This window comes from Coregonus clupeaformis, chromosome 14, assembly GCF_020615455.1.
Source record: "Coregonus clupeaformis isolate EN_2021a chromosome 14, ASM2061545v1, whole genome shotgun sequence".
In the NCBI taxonomy this organism is placed as follows: Eukaryota; Metazoa; Chordata; class Actinopteri; order Salmoniformes; family Salmonidae; genus Coregonus; species Coregonus clupeaformis.
The window spans coordinates 14,303,260-14,326,237 of record NC_059205.1 but is presented as its reverse complement, the minus strand read 5'-3'; the positions used below and the strand labels follow the sequence as shown (position 1 = coordinate 14,326,237).

The following is a 22,978-nucleotide window of genomic DNA, read 5'->3' as shown; positions in this document are numbered from 1 at the left end:
TTTGTTTAAGCAAGTCAGCAATGTTTTTAAAAAAAGCAGTAAATGAGGCTGAATTAACTGTTTCGCTGCCAGACAACGCTCCGCTGATTGCCAGGTGTAGCGGTGGTAAGGATTCACTCCATGGTGCTGAAAAGAAAGCTCTGCTGTTGGGACAGCTTTATGTAGGCCCTAACAGTTTGTGGGCACCGTTTTTCACCATTATAGTGGAATTAATGTATTGTTTAGTGTTGTGGCTTTGCTGGCGTGCATAAAAGATTTACATGCTAAAATCGCTACTGCATGTGGAGACTCCAACCACATTTTCGGATCAAGCATAAATTGGCTTTTAGTCTAGGCCTCCGCAATAGGGTCAGCCCTAGTGTACCTACTACCTATATGAACAACAAAGCATAATTTGTTTGCATGCCTGGTTGGGAGGTTCTTGAAGTGGAACCATGATAAAGGATATGAGAAGGGACTGTTTGTAGTGATCTGATATCCAAACATGGTGCCCTCTGGTGATCCACAATACACATGATATCAGTTATTTATTATTGGGCTATCTTCACCCAAACACAACTAATAATACCTGATAAATTAGGTGTGCATCTGAAAACCTGTTTCAATGAAATACAGATGCATTAATCAATTTGAGTATTTAATTGCAATTTATTATTACAGTACAACTTAGACCGAGTAGTATAAAAAACAATGACATGAAAAGAAGGAACATACAAGCTCAAGTGGGCGAATTAAAAAATAAATGTCTTTAAATGTTCACTCAATCTTTAAAGTTGTCATCTCTTGATTACCAATCCTAGTAAAGCCAATGTGGTGGTTTGACTTGTGGCTCAGGTCATAGAAAACAGCCATTCCTGCTCTCTGCTGGTCAAAAGAGGAACAGCAGCACAGAAAATCACGTCATACTGCTCGCTATCTACATCTAGTTCCAATGTACCTGGCTGCAAGACAATGCTAAATGTTTACACTGTGATAGGAGGGGGCTGAAACAGGGACAAACTAAATTGCATTTTGAAAAATAAAAGGCCTGTGGGACAATGGAAGGGTGGTAGTGGGGGCAGGTGTTCTATGTGTGCGTTTGTGTGTATTGACGTTCTCACGTTTCGTATTAGTGTGGGTATTAAAATAGGAGTCGGCGGTGCCACTGGAAGCCATGTGGATGTGTTGTCTGTACAAGTGTGCTTCAGTCTCCGTGTTGTCTAAGAGTCCTCATCTCCGTTGACACTGTCACCATCGTCGTCTCCATCCACATGCTCTCCTTCCTCCTCCTCTTCATCATCATCATCATCCTCCTCCTCCTCCTCTCTTTGTTGATTCTTCACCTGAGAGACCATATTAGGTGGTGTGAGTATAAACAATACTCAAATTACATTGAACAAATATAAACGCAACATGTACAGGTCGTGGTCAAAACTTTTGAAAATGACACAAGTATTGGTCTTCAAAGTTCGCTGCTTCAGTGTTATGAGATATTTTTGTCAGATGTTACTATGGTATACTGAAGTATAATTACAAGCATTCCATAAGTGTCAAAGGCTTTTATTGACAATTACATTAAGTTTATGCAAAGAGTCAATATTTGCAGTGTTGACCCTTCTTTTTCAAGACCTCTGCAATCCACCCTGGCATGCTGTCAATTAACTTCTGGGCCACATCCTGACTGATGGCAGCCCATTCTTGCATAATCAATGCTTGGAGTTTGTCAGAATTTGTGGGTTTTTGTTTGTCCACCCGCCTCTTGAGGATTGACCACAAGTTCTCAATGGGATTAAGGTCTGGTGAGTTTCCTGGCCATGGACCCAGAATTTCTATGTTTTGTTCCCCGAGCCACTTAGTTATCACTTTTGCCTTAAGGCAAGGTGCTCCATCATGCTGGAAAAGGCATTGGTCGTCACCAAACTGTTCTTGAATGGTTGGGAGAAGTTGCTCTCGGAGGATGTGTTGGTACCATTCTTTATTCATGGCTGTGTTCTTAGGCAAAATTGTGAGTGAGGCCACTCCCTTGGCTGAGAAGCAACCCCACACATGAATGGTCTCAGGATGCTTTACTGTTGGCATGACATAGGACTGATGGTAGCGCTCACCTTGTCTTCTCCGGACAAGCTTTTTTCCGGATGCCCCAAACAATCGGAATGGGTATTCATCAGAGAAATTGACTTTACCCAGGTCCTCAGCAGTCCAATCCCTGTACCTTTTGCAGAATATCAGTCTGTCCCTGATGTTTTTCCTGGAGAGAAGTGGCTTCTTTGCTGCCCTTCTTGACACCAGGCCATCCTCCAAAAGTCTTCGCCTCACTGTGCGTGCAGATGCACTCACACCTGTCTGCTGCCATTCCTGAGCAAGCTCTGCACTGGTGGTGCCCCGATCCCGCAGCTGAATCAACTTTAGGAGACGGTCCTGGCGCTTGCTGGACTTTCTTGGACGCCCTGACGCCTTCTTCACAACAATTGAACCTCTCTCCTTGAAGTTCTTGATGATCCGAAAAATGGTTGATTTAGGTGCAATCTTACTAGCAGAAATATCCTTGCCTGTGAAGCCCTTTTTGTGCAAAGCAATGATGACAGCACGTCTTTCCTTGCAGGTAACCATGGTTAACAGAGGAAGAACAATGATTTCAAGCACCACCCTGCTTTTAAAGCTTCCAGTCTGTTATTCTAACTCAATCAGCATGACAGAGTGATCTCCAGCCTTGTCCTCGTCAACACTCTCACCTGTGTTAACAAGAGAATCACTGACATGATGGCAGCTGGTCCTTTAGTGGCAGGGCTGAAATGCAGTGGAATTTTTGTTGGGGGGATTAAGTTCATTTTCATGGCAAAGAGGGACTTTCTGATTTATTGCAATTCATCTGATCACTCTTCATGACATTCTGGAGTATATGCAAATTGCCATCATCAAAACTGAAGCAGCAGACTTTGTGAAAATTAGCATTTGTGTCATTCAAAACTTTTGACCAAGACTGTAAAGTGTTGGTCCCATGTTTCATGAGTTGAAATGAGCACAAAAGTGTATTTCTCTCAAATGTTGTGCACAAATTTGATTACATCCCTGTTAGTGAGCATTTCTCCTTTGCCAAGATAATCCATCCACTTGACAGGTAAACTGATTAAACAGCATGATTATTACACAGGTGCACCTTGTGCTGGGGACAATAAAAGGTCACTAAAACGTGCAGTTTTGTCACAACAATGCCACAGATGTCTCAAGTTGAGGGAGCGTGCAATTGGCATGCTGACTGCAGGAATGCCTCCAACGTCATTTTTGAGAATTTGGCAGTACGTCCAACCGGCCTCACAACCGCAGACCATTTGTAACCACGCCAGCCCAGGACCTCCACATCCGGCTTCTTCACCTACAGGATCGTCTGAGACCATCCACCCGGATAGCTGATGAGACTGGGTTTGCAAAACCAAAGACTTTCTGCACAAACTGTCAGAAACCATCTAAAGGAAGCTCATCTGCATGCTCGTTGTCTTCACCAGGGTCTTGACCTGACTGCAGTTCGGTGTCGTAACCAACTTCAGTAGGCAAATGCTCACCTTCGATGGCCACTGGCACGCTGGAGTAGTGTGCTCTTCACGGATTAATCCCGGTTTTAACTGTACCGGGCATATGGCGTCATGTGGGCAAGCGTTTTGCTGATGTCAACGTTGTGAACAGAGTGCCCCATGGTGGCAGTGGTGTTATGGTATGGGCAGGCATAAGATACGGACAATGAACACAATTGCATTTTATCAATGGCAATTTGAATGCACAGAGATACCGTGACGAGATCCTGAGGCCCGTTGTCGTGCCATTCATCCACTGCCATCACCTCTTTTCAGCATGATAATGCATGGCCACATGTCGCAAGGACCTGTACACAATTCCTGGAAGCTGAAAATGTTTCAGTTCTTCCATGGCCTGCATACTCACCAGACATGTCACCCATTGAGCATGGTTGGGATGCTCTGGATCGACGTGTATGACAGCATGTTCCAGTTGTAGTTGCATGTTGCGTTTACATTTTTATTCTGTGTAGCAGACACAGGTCAAACCATTTATCTTTAGCAGCATCATGACATTTTCTCCTCTTCCCCCTCCCTCGTTTCTTCCATCTCACCTCCTCCTCTTCTAGCAGATCCCCCTCCTCCTCAGAGTCATTGAGATCCTGGCTCTCCCTCTCCCTCTTGATGCTCTCCTCCTTCTTGTTGCTGCAGTGCTGCTGTGAGGACACCTCTCCAGGCTCAGGCTTTGCACCCTTCCCATCTGTTACAGAAAGAGAGCGCGATCCGGGTCAAACAAGCCAGAGAAAAAGAAGGCGTCAAAAGAAAGTTCAACAATGAAATCCCTTAACTATGCATACAAGTCATAAGAATGCTGAGATTGCTGGTATACAGTGGGGGAAAAAAATTATTTAGTCAGCCACCAATTGTGCAAGTTCTCCCACTTAAAAAGATGAGGCCTGTAATTTTCATCATAGGTACACGTCAACTATGACAGACAAATTGAGGAAAAAAAATCCAGAAAATCACATTGTAGGATTTTTTATGAATTTATTTGCAAATTATGGTGGAAAATATGTATTTGGTCACCTACAAACAAGCAAGATTTCTGGCTCTCACAGACCTGTAACTTCTTCTTTAAGAGGCTCCTCTGTCCTCCACTCGTTACCTGTATTAATGGCAGCTGTTTGAACTTGTTATCAGTATAAAAGACACCTGTCCACAACCTCAGTCACACTCCAAACTCCACTATGGCCAAGACCAAAGAGCTGTCAAAGGACACCAGAAACAAAATTGTAGACCTGCACCAGGCTGGGAAGACTGAATCTGCAATAGGTAAGCAGCTTGGTTTGAAGAAATCAACTGTGGGAGCAATTATTAGGAAATGGAAGACATACAAGACCACTGATAATCTCACTCGATCTGGGGCTCCACGCAAGATCTCACCCCGTGGGGTCAAAATGATCACAAGAACGGTGAGCAAAAATCCCAGAACCACACGGGGGGACCTAGTGAATGACCTGCAGAGAGCTGGGACCAAAGTAACAAAGCCTACCATCAGTAACACACTACGCCGCCAGGGACTCAAATCCTGCAGTGCTAGACGTGTCCCCCTGCTTAAGCCAGTACATGTCCAGGCCCGTCTGAAGTTTGATAGAGTGCATTTGGATGATCCAGAAGAGGATTGGGAGAATGTCATATGGTCAGATGAAACCAAAATAGAACTTTTTGGTAAAAACTCTTTGGTAAAAACTCAACTCGTCGTGTTTGGAGGACAAAGAATGCTGAGTTGCATCCAAAGAACACCATACCTACTGTGACGCATGGGGGTGGAAACATCATGCTTTGGGGCTGTTTTTCTGCAAAGGGACCAGGACGACTGATCCGTGTAAAGGAAAGAATGATTGGGGCCATGTATCGTGAGACTTTGAGTGAAAACCTCCTTCCATCAGCAAGGGCATTGAAGATGAAACGTGGCTGGGTCTTTCAGTATGACAATGATCCCAAACACACCGCCCGGGCAACGAAGGAGTGGCTTCGTAAGAAGCATTTCAAGGTCCTGGAGTGGCCTAGCCAGTCTCCAGATCTCAACCCCATAGAAAATCTTTGGAGGGAGTTGAAAGTCCATGTTGCCCAGCGACAGCCCCAAAACATCACTGCTCTAGAGGAGATCTGCATGGAGGAATGGGCCAAAATACCAGCAACAGTGTGTGAAAACCTTGAAGACTTACAGAAAACGTTTGACCTGTGTCATTGCCAACAAAGGGTATATAACAAAGTATTGAGAAACTTTTGTTATTGACCAAATACTTATTTTCCACCATAATTAGCAAATAATTCATTAAAAATCCTACAATGTGATTTTCTGGATTTTGTTTTCTCAATTTGTCTGTCATAGTTGACGTGTACCTATGATGAAAATTACAGGCCTCTCTCATCTTTTTAAGTGGGAGAACTTGCACAATTGGTGGCTGACTAAATACTTTTTTTCCCCACTGTACATACAGAGTACAAACCAGCTCATGCATTTTTTTTATGTTATAAAAGTTGACTGTCCACATAACCTGGTTCAAGCATTTACCATGTAACCCTGAAGGAGGCACTGCGTGCCGAAACATTGGTTGCCATACCAATTCAATGTTTGGGAGCATAGTGTGCAACTTTCTTTTTGTAAAAGCTTTGAACACATGGTTAAGGTGATACTCCTGCACTCTACCTGACTTCTTGCTGTGGTCCTTCTCCATAAGCTCTAGGCTCTCCAGCAGGTAGTCTACTTTGTGTTTAATCATTGTCAGCTCCTTCTTGATGGTCTGCAGGTCATCTGTTTTCACTGAGAGAAAAGAGACAGAGAACAAATTGGGATAAAGGTTTAAGAGATAGCTCCTTTGATCACACTACCTTATGAAGCTCTGTATTAAAGTGCTGTGTGAGTAACTTTCATTAGCAACATGCGATTAACCTCAAGCCCAGCACCGTGAGCATCAGGGCATAAAATAAACGTTTTGGTCCACCAGCCAAAATCCCCCCCTCGCTATAATTACACCAATAAAAAATAAAAATAAAAAACAGATGAGTGTGCTTTGTAATGTTCCTAAAACAATACATGTATTACTAGTAAGAAGTAAAATATCACAGATGAGACAATTTCACCTGCCCCTTTTAAAGGGCGGGAGGTTACCGTGGTATTGCGACTTGTCATGTTTGTGCCTGTGAGATTGAGTCTGACTAGTAGAAGCGTTGTCTTCTCTTCCCTAGTAGTTGAAACGCAAACATAGAATAACAACCTAGCTTGTGAACAAAACAATGTAAATAGCCAAGAAACACAAAGGACAAAGTCTCACTTCAGTAGACTTTGGTTTCAAGTAGATTAGACCCACTTTTATGCCTGTGCACAGCTCTTCTAAAAATGAATCTTTCGCTCAGCTCTTCACATACGCACAGCCCCCAGCCAGGCAGTGTTGCAGCACGAGGTGGAATAGGCTATATAGGATTCGTAGTTCTTTGACTTTGTGCAATACATTTACCAGCAATTAAACAAAAACGGCAGAAATACTTTGAAAACAGCTACTGCAGCATTTATTTTACTATAAATGTGATCATACTTGACTATTTCTATTTGCAAATGCGAGTGACACACTTCACACTGTGGAGCCCTGACCACCCTCCAACGTAGCTGGTGAAATATACATCTTACCCGCCAATGCCAAAATCTACCTGCATTTGGCAGGTGTTGGGTGTTAATTTTAGGCCCTGGTGAGCATTGACAGCAGGTACTGCATGAGGATGCTACAAATAGTATACTGTGCAATGTGCAAAGTGTATTACAAGTAGTGTGCTATTCGAGTGGCTAGAGAAGAGAGGGCTGGGCACGGACTTGTTCTTGAGGATGCCCTCTGGCTGCTCTTGGAGGAAGAGGAGAAACTGGCCTTGGCGCGGCGGCTGCCCCCTCCAGTCATGCTGACCCGTGGGCGCTTGGACGGGATCACTGCTCGGGACATGGGTGGAGGAGGAGGAGGGGGCACGCGGGATGGGTACGAGTACACTCTGAGAATAGAACAGCGAGTAATGAATGAACAATCTACTGCCTTTACACTAATTCTGCTTGCATATTGAGTTATCTACACTAAAGAAAAATATAAACACAACATGTAGTGTTGGTCCCATGTTTCATGAGCTGAAATAAATCCCAGGAATTTTCCATACGCACAAAATGTTTAATTCTCTCAAATTTTGTGCACAAATTTATTTACATCCCTGTTGGTGAGCATTTCTCCTTTGCCAATATAATCAATCCACCTGACAGCTGTGGCATATCAAGAAGCTGATTAAACAGCATGATCATTACACAGGTGCACCTTGTGCTGGGGACAATAAAAAGCCACTCTAAAATGTGCAGTTTTGTCACACAACACAATGCCACAGATGTCTCAAGTTGAGGGAGCGTGCAATTGGCATGCTGACTGCAGGAATGTCCACCAGAGCTGTTGCCAGAGAATTTAAATGTTCATTTCTCTACCATAAGCTACCTCCAATGTCATTTTAGAGAATTTAGCAGTGTGTCCAACTGGCTTTACAACCGCAGACCACGTGTATGGCGTTGTGTGGGCGAGCAGTTTGCTGATGTCAATGTTGTGAACAGTGTCCCATGGTGGCGGTGGGGTTATGGTATGGGCAGGCATAAGCTACTGACGAAAACAATAGCATTTTATTTATGGCAATTTGAATGCACAAATACCGTGACGAGATCCTGAGGCCCATTGTGAGACCATTTTTTTAAAGGCATCCCTGACCAACAGATGCAAATCTGTATTTCCAGTCAAGTGAAATCCATAGATTAGGGCCTAATGAATTTATTTCAATTGACTGATTTCCATATATGAACTAACTCAGTAAAACCATTGAAATTGTTGCGTTTATATTTTTGGTCAGTATAGTTAAATAGAGCTGAAACATAGGAAGTGGGAACAGACAAAGCACTGGACTCACCTGTCATAGTAATCTCTCTGGAAGTCGTAGTCCAGATCAAATGTGGGACTACTGTGGGGAGAAGAAAAATAGTTGTATGCATGTATGCAGTGGAGAAGAGGAATTATCAAAGTAAGAGTAAGATTGAGACCCAGAGGTGGCTCACATTTGATATTAGATATTTAAAAACGTGGTTCTTTACATTGAATCAGACCTGTACATGTCTCCCGCCAATCGCTTTGTGGTCTTTGACCTGTGGGGTTTGGGTTCTCCAGCCAAGTTAATGTCTGAGGAAGAGAGAGACAGTCAGTCTTGGTTGGCAGTTGGAAATACAATCTTTATCCATATTCAGTCCTTACAGAGGCACCTTTAAAAACTGTTCTCATCCTCCACAAGCAGGCCAGGTACTGTACCGAAAAGGTCTGTTTTGTCCAATACCCATTGAACCCTGAGTTTGAGGCATTGCTCACCAGCCCCAGAGGCAGGCTTTAATCCTTACCCAGCACCTGTCCCACGATCATGCGTCCGTCCTCGGCCCCTACGGCGGTACGTGCGCATCTCTCGTTGGCGAACTGGACGAAGGCAAAGCCCTTGTGCACAGAACAGCCCACGATCTTGCCGTACTTGCTGAAGATTGCCTCCACGTCTGCCTTGGTGACCAGGAGCGTGTTGAGGTTCCCGATGAAGACCCGCGAGTTGAGTGAGCGCGGGTCCGTCTTGTTGGTCACGTTGCTGGCCATCAGGCTGCTGGTGGTGGGGGACCGACTGGTGGAGGAGGGAGAGACGGGCGAAACCCCAATTATTAACTATGTCACTGCAAGATAACACTACTCAACCATCTTTATATACAAACAAAGCGAGTGGCAGGGAATGTTCAGAATGAACACTTGACCTTGTTCAGTGTAATATTATATCACCAAAATATGTAAAATAGTTTAAGCATCTCATGCACAAATTTGTTTGTGTCGTATCTTCAAATCAGATGTCCCATGTGTTGGTAGTGTAACAACAATTAGCCTTAAAAGGGATACTTTGGATTTAGGCAACGAGGCCCTTTATCTACTTCCCCAGAGTCAGATTAATTTGTGGATACCATTGTTATGTCTCAGTGTCCAGTATGAAGGAAGTTCGAGGTAGTTTTGCAAGCCAATGCTAACTAACGTTAGCGCAATGACTGGAAGTCTATGAGTATCTGCTAGTATGTATAGTAGATACCCATAGACTTCCAGTCATTACGCTAACACTAGTTAGCATTGGCTCGGAAAACTCTCTCGAACTTCCTTCATACTGGACAGAGACATAACAATGGTATCCACAAGTTAATCTGACTCTGGGGAAGTCGATAAAGGGCCTCTGCCAAAATCCCAAAGTATCCCTTTAATATCAGTAGTACATATACAGTATGTATGTCTAGGTTGGTGCATATGGTGCAACTCCAGGAGGTCCTACTGTAAAAAAAGGATTGGGAATAAGCACAATAAGTTGCATTAATATGCACAATAAGTAATCAAAGACAATAACTTCTATTACCATATGTGAAAAACACCATAACGTTGTATTTATGCAGACGTACAGAAGCTGCACATCACATTTCAATTCATACACAAACCACAACTCATTCAACAGCCTATTACAATTGAAATGTTCCTGGAAGAAACGGATGCACACGGGTGTCCACTGACTGTTCAGACAACAGGGTATTATATTAGAACAGTGTGGACGGGGCAGTGTGTGTTCCAATCCACCTGTAGCAGGTTTTGTTGCAGGGTTTGTTTTATATTGCCTGAATTGCACATCTGGGGCCATAGTTAACAAGTGTCTCAAAGCAGTAAATAGATAAGTGCTTGAACATTTTGAGAATGTCACGCTATAGGCTACTATTTAGCACTGTAAGCATATGGTCGGGAAAAGGCATGAGTGTGTACAAATTAGGTGCTTATAATATTAGTGGCACGTGGTAATTTAAGGAAAGCTGGGCAAAGGAGTTAGTGCACAATCGGACGTTAGGGAGTGAGATTTCTCACTGGCACTGCATACAACCTGAGTGTCAAAAAAAGGAGACGTTAACAACCATTGGGGGTTAAATAACCATCACTCACTCCATAGCGTCTGTGTGCAGGGCGATCGTCTGTCTGTCAGTCAGTCAGTTCTTTGACACTGAGCGCAGGGCCAGTGTGAACGGGCAGGTGTCTTGGGTGCTCTCAGCAAAAACTACAATTCCATCAGCACCCTCTCAGAATGCAGAACTTCGCCCCACGACTTATACTGAGGCGGGTGACAGAGAACACACCTCAGTGACATTGGATGTACAGGGTTATTACAGTCTTACCTGGTTGGGTTTTGCACATAATTCAGTTATGAGCCAAATACAGAGAAAACCAGGGTTTAGGGCCATCCTATAGAGGAGCATTCAGGCGACACCCTTTCTGCTATTGATGTGTAACAATAGGAGTTGCCTAGCCTACCAACTTGTTTAAGAGAAAGATGCAATATGCTTCAGGTACTTTTAGTGACAGATTATGCAACAGTATCAATATGTTGATTGCTTTTTTATTTTTTATTACCGGTCAGGCATCCATTGCAAGACTAAGTTACATCAACAGACAGTGGGCCTAGACCTGCTTAGCTCTAACTGTGATTAAGGGGAGAAGCAGTGGGAGGTAATGTGGTAACAGCTGACAAGTCTTCAAATGTACTATATGAGTAGCCGTGTGATGCACACAGAGAAATAACATTGGGACGTTCTTTTGCATGAACACATTGAGAAGCTAAATAGTCTTTGTGAACGTAAACGAGGACAAGTGGGCCTATGCCTACTTTGAGGATTTCACCAACAGTGAATGTTCTGTGCAGGGGCCACCAGAACACTCACGCTGCTCATGGGCCTTCAGCAGCACTGCATGCGGTGATGTGTGTGTGGGGAGGCGGGAGCTGTGCACTGTAGTGCTGAATGTCCCGACTCCCTTATTTCATAGAACCGAAGTGCACAATAACATTTGTCAGAGCAGATATATTGCATTGACTCCCCCCCTTTGTTTTTACACTGCTGCTACTCGCTGTTTATTATCTATGCAGTCACTTTACCCCTACCCATGTACAAATTATCTTGACTAACCTGTACCCCCGCACATTGACTCAGTACCTTTACCCCCTGTATTTAGTATTATTGTTATTTTATTGTGTTACTTTTTTTTCCATTTCGTTTATTTAGTCAATATTTTCTTAACTCTATTTTCTTAAAACTGTATTGTTGGCACAAACCGTAATTCTGTTACCAAACTTTGCATCGGCACGGTTTCTCAAGTAAATGTGTTTTTGTAAAATGTTGTGGAAATTGTAAAAAGTAGTCCTTGTGCATAGAGTTGTATGGTTTGTTTAACTTTGCAATCATTGGTTTTTGTTTGGCCTACATTTTAAAGTGAAATCTTAGTCTCAGCATCACTCTTATCGTGGAATTGCCCTGTACTAGGCATGTTCCAAAGATGAGACCAGACCAAACTAAAACTTGATTATTAGTAGTAGTGATGGGGGAGGGGAAATCGATAGTTACATATCGGGATATTGATTTTACATTTACATTTTAGTCATTTAGCAGACGCTCTTATCCAGAGCGACTTACAGGAGCAATTAGGGTTAAGTGCCTTAAGGGCACATCGACAGATTTTTTCACCTAGTCGGCTCGGGGATTAGAACCAGCGACCTTTCGGTTACTGGCACAACGCTCTTACCCACTAAGCTACCTGCCGCCCCAGACCAAAGCAATTGGAACTTAAACTGTTACAGTGAATGCATGGAAGGATGTGGGTTTGAGAGTGAAAAGAAACACAGATTTGTTAAAAACAAATTATGAAAATAAAGAGTAAAGCGGAGTGGTTTGTAATATGGCAGATCATATGAAGAGGGTGGACTTGAAGGGAAATGTTGAGAGAAGGGGGAAGTCCTTGAGCTGTCTGTGTGGGCTAGATCACCGGTCCATCATGCTGAAGATCATCTCAGGGGTGAGATCTCCGTTGGACGCAACCTCTGCTACAGGCAGCGCTACCCCTGCCTCTGCCTCCTCTGACTGCTCAACCACCACCTCTATGGCAGCCTGCTCAGCCTCTGGCTCATTCTTCACTATGATGTTCTCTATGGCACCTGTATTCTCATCCTCCACCTGGATGATGGCTGCTGCAGCAGCCTTGCCCTTAGGGGTAGCCTTGCTAGCTTTGGCAGGTGAGGCGGGTTTGGGCGTATTCTTGGGGGGTCTACCGCGTTTCCTCTTCACGGGAGGCTCCACAGGGGCAGGGATAGGCTTGGTGGGTGGAGCCTGCTCCAACTCCATCTCCTCCTCCTCCTCTTCTTCATCCTCCAGCAGTGCCGCCTCAGCCTCCTCATCCTCTTCATCAATGTCATCCAGCTCAGGATCAGCATTGTCCTCACTGTCGTCGTCATCATCGTCCTTCCTTGAGCGCATCTTCCTCTTCCTCCCACCTCGTCCTCTCTTGGGTGGGGTTCCATTCTCTCCTTCACCAGGATCCCCGTTACAGTTCTCTGCATGTCTGGCCATGGTGTTCCTGCGGGTGAAGGTCTTGCCACACTTTGTGCACACAAAGGCAGTCGGCACAAAGTTGGGGTCATGGTAGCGCCGGAAGTGCATGTCCAGGAGCTGCTTCTGACGGAAGGTCTTCTCGCACTGGCTACAGGAGTAAGGCTTCTCTCCTGTGTGCGTGCGCCTGTGCATCAGCATGTGGCGCTCTTGTCTGCAGCAGTAGTCACACTGGTCACACTTGAAGCGTTTCTCATTCTTGTGGGACTTCTGGTGCTGGATGAGAGCGTAGCGCTCGTGGAACACAGCATCACAGTAACGGCATTTCCTGCCCTGCTCAATGAACGAGTGCTGCTTACGCAGATGGACACCCAGGTCACTCTTGCGGGCGATAACTGTGTCACAGTGGGGGCAGTGGAACTTGGCCACGTTCTCTGTGTGCTTCTGCAGGATGTGCATCTTCATGGTTCCACTCTGGGTGAAACGGGCGTGGCAGATGTAGCATTCATATGGCTTCTCTCCCGAGTGTGTCCTCATGTGTCTCTTCAGCTTGTAGGTGTCTCTGCTGGCGTAGCTGCACAGACTGCACTGGAACGGACGCTCCCCGGTGTGGGAACGGATGTGCCGCTTCAGCTTGCTCACCTCCACACTGGCATAGTCACACATGGAGCACTTGAAGGGTTTCTCATGAGTGTGCTTGTAGCGACGATGTCGGACCAGCTCTCCGCTGGTCACAAAGGCCATGTCACAATCTTGACACTTGTGTGGTCTGGTACCTGTGTGTGTGTTGAGGTGGTTCCTCAGCAGGGTAGCGGTCCTGAAGGCCCTTCCACACAGATGGCACTTGTGGGGCCTCTCGTCCGTATGGCTCTTCATATGTCGGTCCAGGTTGGAGCGGCGGGGACAGGTGTAGCTACACAGCTCACACTGGAATGTTTTCTTCACACCCTTCTTCTTGATCTTGGTGGGTTTGGGGGGCTTCATGTTGCCCACCACCTTCTCCGCGTTGACCTCAGAGAGCATCCCCTCCTGCTGCTCCTCCTCAAAGTCATAGACAGACACATCCATGTTGTCTTTGTCCCCCTCTGTGTTGTAGCGCAGCTTGCTCTTCTTTGCCTTCTTGGCAGTCTTCTTGGCTGGGGGCTGGTAGTCTGGGTCCGTGGTCCATTGTGGGTCTTCAGTCTGGGGCTCGCAGTGCATTTTGACGCTATATCTTCTCATTTTGACAATACCACAATATTATCTTTGCGCTAGTTGGCTGTACCAAAACTCCAGTATTTTTCCTTAATTGTTTGCTCTCCATCTTCGTTTTAAAATAGGGAGCCAATTTGTTTAGAGCACTTAATTCCATGACTGATCAAAACTCATTCTCATGGCTTTCTCGTCTCTCTGCAGCAGACATATGGTGAGCAATTGTTTGGAACATCGAATCGAAATAAAATCAGTATCAAATCGCGGCACCCAAGTATCGTGATAATATCGTGAGGTCCCCAGCAATCCCCAGTCCTAATTAGTAGCCTAATTAGATGGTAATTTTACATGAAGTAAAACATGTTGGAGCTTGCTTTAGCTCTTTAAATGTTTGTGTTAGTGGAAGAAGTGTTCGGATTTTAGATTTGAAAAGCAGAGAAGTAGAATAAGATTTCATACCCAAGTTGTCGTCTAACTTGTGGGAAAAGTGGTCAAAACTGCAGTTGTTTCAAAGATTTGATGCGAAAAGTAGTTCAAGCGGGTAGTAAAATAAGGTTCATACACATTTTGACAGATGGAGAAGTCATGGAAAATCCATGAGTTTTAACCAAATTTCGATGACCAACCATTAGCGGCGTTTCTATGTACAGTTGAAGTCAAGTGTTTACATACACCTTAGCCAAATACATTTAAACTCAGTTTCACAATTCCTGACATTTAATGCTTGTAAAAATCCCCTGTCTTAGGTCAGTTAGGATCACCACTATTTTAAGAATGTGAAATGTCAGAATAATTGTAGAGAGAATGATTTATTTCAGCTTTTATTTCTTTCCTCACATTCCCAGTGGGTCAGAAGTTTACATGCACTCAATTAGTATTTGGGAGAATTGCCTTTAAATTGTTTAACTTGGGTCAAACGTTTTGGGTAGCCTTCCACAACCTCCCACAATAAGTTGGGTGAATTTTGGCCCATTCCTCCTGACAGAGCTGGTGTAACTGAGTCAGGTTTGTAGGCCTCCTTGCTCGCACACGCTTTTTCAGTTCTGCCCACAAATTTTCTATAGGATTGAGGTCAGGGCTTTGTGATGGCCACGCCAATACCTTGACTTTGGTGTCCTTAAGCCATTTTGCCACAACTTTGGAAGTATGCTTGGCGTCATTGTCCATTTGGAAGACCCTTTTGCGACCAAGCTTTAACTTCCTGACCGATGTCTTGAGATGTTGATTCAATATATCCACATAATTTTCCTTCCACCCCCACAGCATGATGCTGCCACCACCGTGCTTCATGGTTGGGATGGTGTTCTTCGGCTTGCAAGCATTCCCCCTTTTCCTCCAAACATAGCGATGGTCATTATGGCCAAACAGTTATATTTTTGTTTCATCAGACCAGAGGACATTTCTCCAAAAAGTACGATCTTTGTCCCCATGTGCAGTTGAAACCGTAGTCTGGCTTTTTTATGGCGGTTTTGGAGCAGTGGCTTCTTCCTTGCTGAGCAGCCTTTCAGGATATGTCGATATAGGACTCATTTTACGGTGGATATAGATAATTTTGTACCGGTTTCCTCCAGCATCTTCACAGGGTCCTTTGCTGTTGTTCTGGGATTGATTTGCACTTTTCGCACCAAAGTACGTTCATCTCTAGGAGACAGAACGCGTCTCCTTCCTGAGAAGTATGACGGCTACGTGGTCCCATGGTGTTTATACTTGCGTACTATTGTTTGTACAGATGAACGTGGTACCTTCAGGCGTTTGGAAATTGCTCCCAAGGATGAACCAGACTTGTGGAGGTCTACATTTATTTTTCTGAGGTCTTGGCTGATTTCTTTTAATTTTCCCATGATGTCAAGCAAAGAGGCACTGAGTTTGAAGGTAGGCCTTGAAATACATCCACAGGTACACCTCCAATTGACTCAAATGATGTCAATTAGCCTATCAGAAGCTTCTAAAGCCATGACATCATTTTCTGGAATTTTCCAAGCTGTTTAAAGGCACAGTCAACTTAGTGTATGTAAACTTCTGACCCACTGGAATTGTGATACAATTAATTATAAGTGAAATAATCTGTCTAAACAATTGTTGGAAAAATTACTTGTGTTATGCACAAAGTAGATGTCCTAACCAACTTACCAAAACTGGAGTGGTTGAAAAACGAGTTTTAATGACTGCAACCTAAGTGTATGTAAACTTCCGACTTCAACTGTACGTATATATTTGTTTAAAGTATGTGTAATGTGGTGTTGACACTGGGAGGCTGCTCTCTGATCCCATGTACCACCTCCTGTCATAGTGCAAGGCACTTAACCCCTCACAAAGTAGAATACCTGTTAGGCAACTGTATAAAACATGTGGTCAACTGGGGAGCTACTGGGTGTGCAGGCTTTTGATCAAGCCCTGCTCAAACACATCAGAGCCAGTTTATCAAGGTCCGTTTGAGCAACTAATTTCTAAAATGTGGTTTGTTAGAGGGGGACTGGAATAAAAGCCTGCACACCTATTAGCTCTCCTGGAGGATGGTTGACCACCCTTGATATATAACATTGCAACATTACAAACAAATAAGTTATGCCTTTTGAAATAATTCACTAATTTAACATATCAAAGATCAAATAGCTATGGTAGGCTACAAATCGTTTTATTCAGCTGAAGCAAGCGCACACATTTTCAGGAAATGTATATTTTCTAGTTTAGTGATTTATTTGAGCTACCTTAGAAGTGTTTACTTTGCAGGCTGAGAAGCATCTATTGAGTTGCAATGTCCCATACATTGGATGCCCAAATCAACTGGAAGTATCTATAAAACAAGTTGAAGCCACATAATCCAAAATAAAAGCTACATGTAAGTGTAATTCCAATCCTGGCTGATTTTTATTTAATTGATATAAATTACATTAACAGAAATTAATTTCCATGACATTTCCAAAACTGTTAGGATTTTATCATTTTCTAAAACTTTTCCAGGCCTGGAAAATACCATAAAAATTCCATGACCTTACGGACACTGAAAACATGTGTACCTCTTGATTTGTGAAAGTTATGTTCTGATTCCAGATTTGAATAAGTGAGTAGAGGAAGATTCCATACGCTAACTTTGTTGAGCTTGTTGGGAAAGGGGCCTGAGTCAAAGTAGCTGATTTGTGTCAAAAGTTACATCGATCCCAGTGAATGGAATCAGTTTGGGATATTAGCTTTTTGGTGCACCAGCCACTGTGGCAGATAGATTTTTTATTTTTTTTTATCTACCAGCCACTCAAGTTTTTTATTAGCCAAAATATTATTTTCTCAATAATTACACACACAAACGGATGAGCACGCTTTCTAATGTTTTAAATACAATAAATGTACTACCAGTAATAAGTAATGGGGTATATTGTTTAATTTCATTTCCTTTTTGTGACCTGCATCTTTTAACCAATGTATGTTAAAAGAAATAATTTAAATCCAATAATAAAAACAAACAGTTCTACTACTGAACATCAAGAATCAACAAAGTATCTGCCCTGCCACAAAAAGCTGAGTGATACGGCTTACTTATTATTATTGTTCAGAGCTCTACGCTGACATTTTTTACAAGGAGTACATGATGTGCTCCTAAGTAGAAATGTAGAAGCACACAAATAAACCTAGGAGAACAATGAATACAAGTTTTTGGGAGTGATCCATGCTCAATCAAGCACAATCATTAGTTGAGACAAACATTTTCAGCTGGCCCTTTAAGGGACAGGCCGTTACAGTGGTAAATCTCTGACTGTGATGTCTTCCTAGCTGCAGCAAACTCAAACTAACATTGATAAACAACCTAGCATGCGAACAAAACTATGTAACTGGCCATGAAACAAGAGGAGAAAGTCACACTTAGGTAGCCTTTGTCAATTTGACCAACTTCTACATGTGGGCATAGGATTAAAACTGTTCCCAAATGCTGTGACCACCCGCCAACGTGGCTGGTGAAATATACATTCTTACCCGCCAATGACAAAATCTACCAGCATTTGTTAATTTCCAACCCTGAATGGAATGTTGGAAATCATGTGACTGTCTAACAATGGGGAGCTTTACATGCTTACCAGACCACCCACGGTGTGAGCGAGCTTGCAAAATAAATGTACATGTTATTCAATAATTTCATCCAAACTGCTTGCAGGCGTCTGTGTAGCCAGGCGCTAATGCGCTGCAAGTCCCACCTCTCCCATCTACTCATTGGTTTTTATGAGCATATAGGCTACCCACATGGGTGATAAAAAGATGAGAGGTCCACACTCCAGTCGGTGGCTGGCCGTAATACACCTTAAAGTAAAAGTTTGTTGCCAACCGCCATATAAAATCCACAGAAGAATGAACGAGGAGAGATTAATCAAAGAAACTAAAAACGAACTAGGTTTCCCCTTTTATCTGTGGATTAATTATTGGAGTAGAGAACACATGATTGTGTGACTGAAAATGGGTCAAAATTCTACAAAGATTCAGCAAAAAAAGATCCATATGCAGGTAAAATAACAACCCAATGTTTATCTCACAGGACAAATTAGAACGCAACAGCAAGCTAACTAAATGTCCATGAATGTGTCTGGTGGTGATAGACAAAATCAACATGCGTACGATGGCTGACACGCTGAGCCGGTTGGGTCATCATGTTAGAATGTTGAAGTAATAAATCGCTTTTAAAAAATTGACAAAAAGCTTAAAGAGCAACTGCCCCTAAAAACCAACTTGTCATTTAGAAACCAGCCTATGTGGAATCGATACGAGTCAGAAACATTCTGTCAAAATTGACTACAACGTAATTTGTCATAAAGTCAAGTCTTGTTCAAAACGGAGTTTTGTAACAGAGTATTTCACAAGGTAGATGAAAGTTGGGTTTATTCAATCCTGCCCACAGCACACAAGTAATCATCCATTCGGGGTGCAGCTGCAGGTGACCAGATCATAATGCCCCTGGTAAATGTAGGTTGACTTTGGGTATCCCTATGGGGCTAGTTAGGGACCATCTGTAAATTACACAATGTGAATATCTCCTAATTTCAATGACTGAAACCCCCCCCCAAAAAAAAGTAACCATAAATTGTAGAAATTAATATACAAATATTAAAAGTATTTAATGAGAAAACTAAAACGTGTGCAACATGAAAATATTGTCTAATTTACATTGTGTATTTATTGTGGTCCTCTGTAGCTCAATTACATTTACATTTTAGTCATTTAGCAGACGCTCTTATCCAGAGCGACTTACAGTTAGTGAATGCATTTTTTTTTTTTATACTGGCCCCCCGTGGGAAATGAACCCACAACCCTGGCATTGCAAACGCCATGCTCTATCAACTGAGCTACATCCCTGCCGGCCATTCCCTCCCCTACCCTGGACGACGCTGGGCCAATTGTGCACCGCCCATGAGTCTCCCGGTCGCGGCCGGCTGCGACAGAGCCTGGATTCGAACCAGGATCTAGTGGCACAGTTAGCACTGCGATGCAGTGCATTAGACCACTGAGCCACTCAGGAGTCTCATGGCGCTTATAACGCCAGGGTAGTGGGTTCGATCCCTGTGACCACCCATACGTAAAAATGTATGCGCACATGACTGTAAGTCGCTTTTGATAAAAGCGTCTGCTAAATGGCATATTATTATTATTGACTGTTCCAAACTAGCCCCGGAGATAGGCTATCCAAACTCAAACCAACTTTGCCATGGTCACACACCAGCCAGCTGAAGCTTTTGGCGAAATAATTTAGCTAACTGTACCCACATCAAACCACACGTTTGGGTCATGGCCGCTAGCATTTCCAATCATGAACCACATTTTTAAAAAGACGCAAAATCAGGAAGTGCAGTCACTCTTTAGTTTAAAAAGTATAAAAGATATCAAAAAGGTGTCTACAAGCACACTGGTCCTGACCTCTCTGCACCTTGTAAAGTTTTGATTACGTTTCTAGCTTTAACGTGTACGACAAATAGCGTTCCAAATAATAACAAGAAGTATGACAAGGACTTAGAGTGGGACGTCCCAGTAATTATTAGACACACAAACAACCTGATCAATCAATGCTGAGGTCTCTGGCAGGGAGGGGCCTGAGGCAAAGCACCACAACTCTAAACAGAGCAGAGCATTTATGATTCACCACCTTACTTCCAAAGTAAATGTAACTACTAGCTATTATCAAAACGGAGAGTGGACTGTCTAGTCACTTTTGAGCTACACTTGCTGATATCTTTAGCACTATTGTTTAGTCTAAGATGCAACTTGATGAAATCAGGTTCATTAAAAGGATTACAGGAAGGCCTAAATAACCTCATAATCTGCACATTGTAGTAAAAAAGTCCTATACAAAGCTGTGATCTAGCAAGCTATATATTGGTTTAGGGTCTAGCAAAGTGAGACTGAGCAAGGACAGAGTACATAACTGCATTATTCATAAAGTAACGTTTAATTAGTGGTAACAAAAAGTGCACATGTCCTTGTGTTTTCTGCGACATAGTTAATATTATCGACGTAAAATATGAATGACGTAACGTTAATTATAATGTGAAAAACGTGTCCAGAGAAAAATGGCCAACCAGCATTTCTTGCAGAAAAAAAACATTAATTCCCGCAAAAATAGCGTTCGTGTATCAGTCTTTCTGTGGATATTCAAGGACTCCAAAACCAGCTAATCAATCACAAAAATGTAAAAAAAAAAAAAATAATAACAGCAAGGTGCAACAGGGAGGACTTCTAATTTTAAAAAATTATATCGAAAAACAAATTCCACAAGGTTAGCTAGCTAACTTTAGCTTGCAGGCTAGCCAATCAGCCAAACGACCTAGCTGCAAAATGGCTGAAGTGCAGCGTGTTATTGTCCAGAGAGCGCGTTATTCGCAGATATTGTCATAAAAATATAACCAGTTCGGCTTACACAATCATGAACTCAGTTTGCAAGACAACAAAACAGATGTCAAAAACGCTAGTAAAATTATTTGGGATCCTTCTAGCTAGCATGTTGTGCCAACTAGCTAGCTTGCTAAAACGCTAATGGAACCAAAGACAGTAAGTAACTTACATCAGTATGTTTCGAAACTGTGATGGAACCATGATGAGCTAACTAACAGTTAGCCATCTAGCCGCTCGCTCAAATAGAAAAAGACATGGCGTTAAAAAATGAAATTCCAAAGATACTGTAGTCAGAGAAAAAATATAAAAAACAGTCTTGAATCAAAATACTCACCAGGAGCTTAAAGGTTAAAATGTCTTATATTTCAGCAAAATCTGTCAATACAGTACTGAGGTGGTCTTCTTGCAGCTATGAGAAAATGGTTCCACCCTGCACGAAATGGCGCAGCACATAAAGGGGGAGGGAGTCAAGACTGGTATTAAATCAAATATCTACTTTGACAAGATAGTCGACTGACCGCTCTAACAATGGAAATACATGACCGCAAAGGTAGACGGGAGGCGCGATCAGGTGGGAACATTGTAGCCAATGAGAGGGCAGATTCGCATGTAAACGATGGACACAACTCCGATTTAAAATAGTTTTCCTCAAAGTTACTGGAATGCCACGTGCGCCCACCTATATCAGAATATGTGTAACAACATCAATATTACGAAACGAATAATCGATCAAATAAGCCTCACGTAGAAAATTCGACACTCTCATAGACCTCCAAATTATTTATTTTTTAAATAAACTTGGTCTACTTATCACGCGGATAGATTTAAGCCTCTCGCTTCGCCTCTTCCTCTCTGACTAAATCCGCCTTAATAGACACCTATCAAATTTGATTGGCTAACTCGTTGCAAACCCAAACCGTTCCCGTCAGTGGTTGGTTACAATGTCTGTCACATGCTTTTATTGTTATAACCTTGCAACTGTCGGTCGTGTCAAAGCTTGTGTCCCAAACTGAAGACATCTCCCTACAACAGTGGTATTCAAACTTGGGGGACACCATTTTTTCCAAAATAATTTATCAGGACACCACCCCACCCCAACCCAAATCTAATATTGACACAGCCTTAAAATCGGTAAATTTCGATTTTTACGTCAACAAATAACCATCAATAACCTTGAAAAGAAACCAATAAATACATTTACTCAATAAAACATGATCTTTCTCAAAAAACATCCTAAACAATAATCTGTACTCTTAATGTTTGCTCCACCTCCCTAGAAGCTGTTAAGAAGCCTTTTAGACCTAGACTTGGCGCTCCGGTACTGCTTGCCGTGCGGTAGCAGAGAGAACAGTCTATGACTAGGGTGACTGGAGTCTTTGATAATTTTTAGGGCCTTCCTCTGACACCGCCTGGTATAGAGGTCCTGGATGGCCCCAGTGATGTACTGGGCCGTACGCACTACCCTCTGTAGTGCCTTGCGGTCGGAGGCCGAGCAGTTGCCATACCAGGTGGTGATGCAACTAGTCAGGATGCTCTCGATGGTGCAGTTGTATAACTTTTTGAGGATCTGAGGACCCATGCCAAATATTTTCAGTCTCCTTAGGGGGAATGTCTGGTGAGTATGCAGCCCATGGAGAACTGGGACATTTTCAGCCTCCAGGAATTGTGTACAGATCCTTGCGACATGGGTCTGAAACATGAGGTGATGGCGGCGGATTAATGGCACGACAATGGGCCTCAGGATCTCGCCACGGTATCTCTGTGCATTCAAATTGCCATCGATAAAATGCAAGTGTGTTTGTTGTCCGTAGCTTATGCTTGCCCATACCATAACACCACCGCCACCATGGGGCACTCTGTTCACAAAGTTTAAATCAGCAAACGGCTCACCCACACGACGCCATACACGCTGTTTGCCATATGCCCGGTACAGTTGAAACTGGGA

At 43.2% G+C, this 22,978-nt stretch overlaps 2 protein-coding genes across 7 annotated transcripts; both read right to left on the bottom strand.

The window, feature by feature from the left end:
• Positions 1–624: 624 nt before the first annotated feature.
• LOC121581142 (heterogeneous nuclear ribonucleoprotein C-like) lies at positions 625–21,806 on the bottom strand. 6 transcript variants are annotated; one of them, XM_045224705.1, is made up of 10 exons: positions 21,368–21,802; positions 21,203–21,270; positions 10,550–10,715; positions 8,950–9,215; positions 8,653–8,737; positions 8,472–8,522; positions 7,360–7,529; positions 6,202–6,315; positions 4,103–4,248; positions 625–1,322 (listed from the first exon to the last, which is right to left on the bottom strand). In XM_045224705.1, exons 3-10 carry the CDS (start codon positions 10,552–10,554, stop codon positions 1,200–1,202), a joined length of 960 nt encoding a protein of 319 aa, XP_045080640.1. In that variant the 5' UTR covers positions 10,555–10,715; positions 21,203–21,270; positions 21,368–21,802; the 3' UTR covers positions 625–1,199. The 6 variants fall into 6 exon arrangements, with proteins under 6 accessions (XP_045080640.1, XP_045080641.1, XP_045080642.1 ...); XM_045224706.1 differs by having other exon boundaries at positions 21,203–21,259; XM_045224707.1 differs by having other exon boundaries at positions 8,665–8,737; positions 21,203–21,806.
• On the bottom strand, positions 12,130–14,846 carry LOC121581141 (transcriptional repressor CTCF-like). Its single transcript, XM_045224703.1, has one exon. It carries the CDS (start codon positions 14,197–14,199, stop codon positions 12,415–12,417), a length of 1,785 nt encoding a protein of 594 aa, XP_045080638.1. The 5' UTR covers positions 14,200–14,846; the 3' UTR covers positions 12,130–12,414.
• Positions 21,807–22,978: the final 1,172 nt, after the last annotated feature.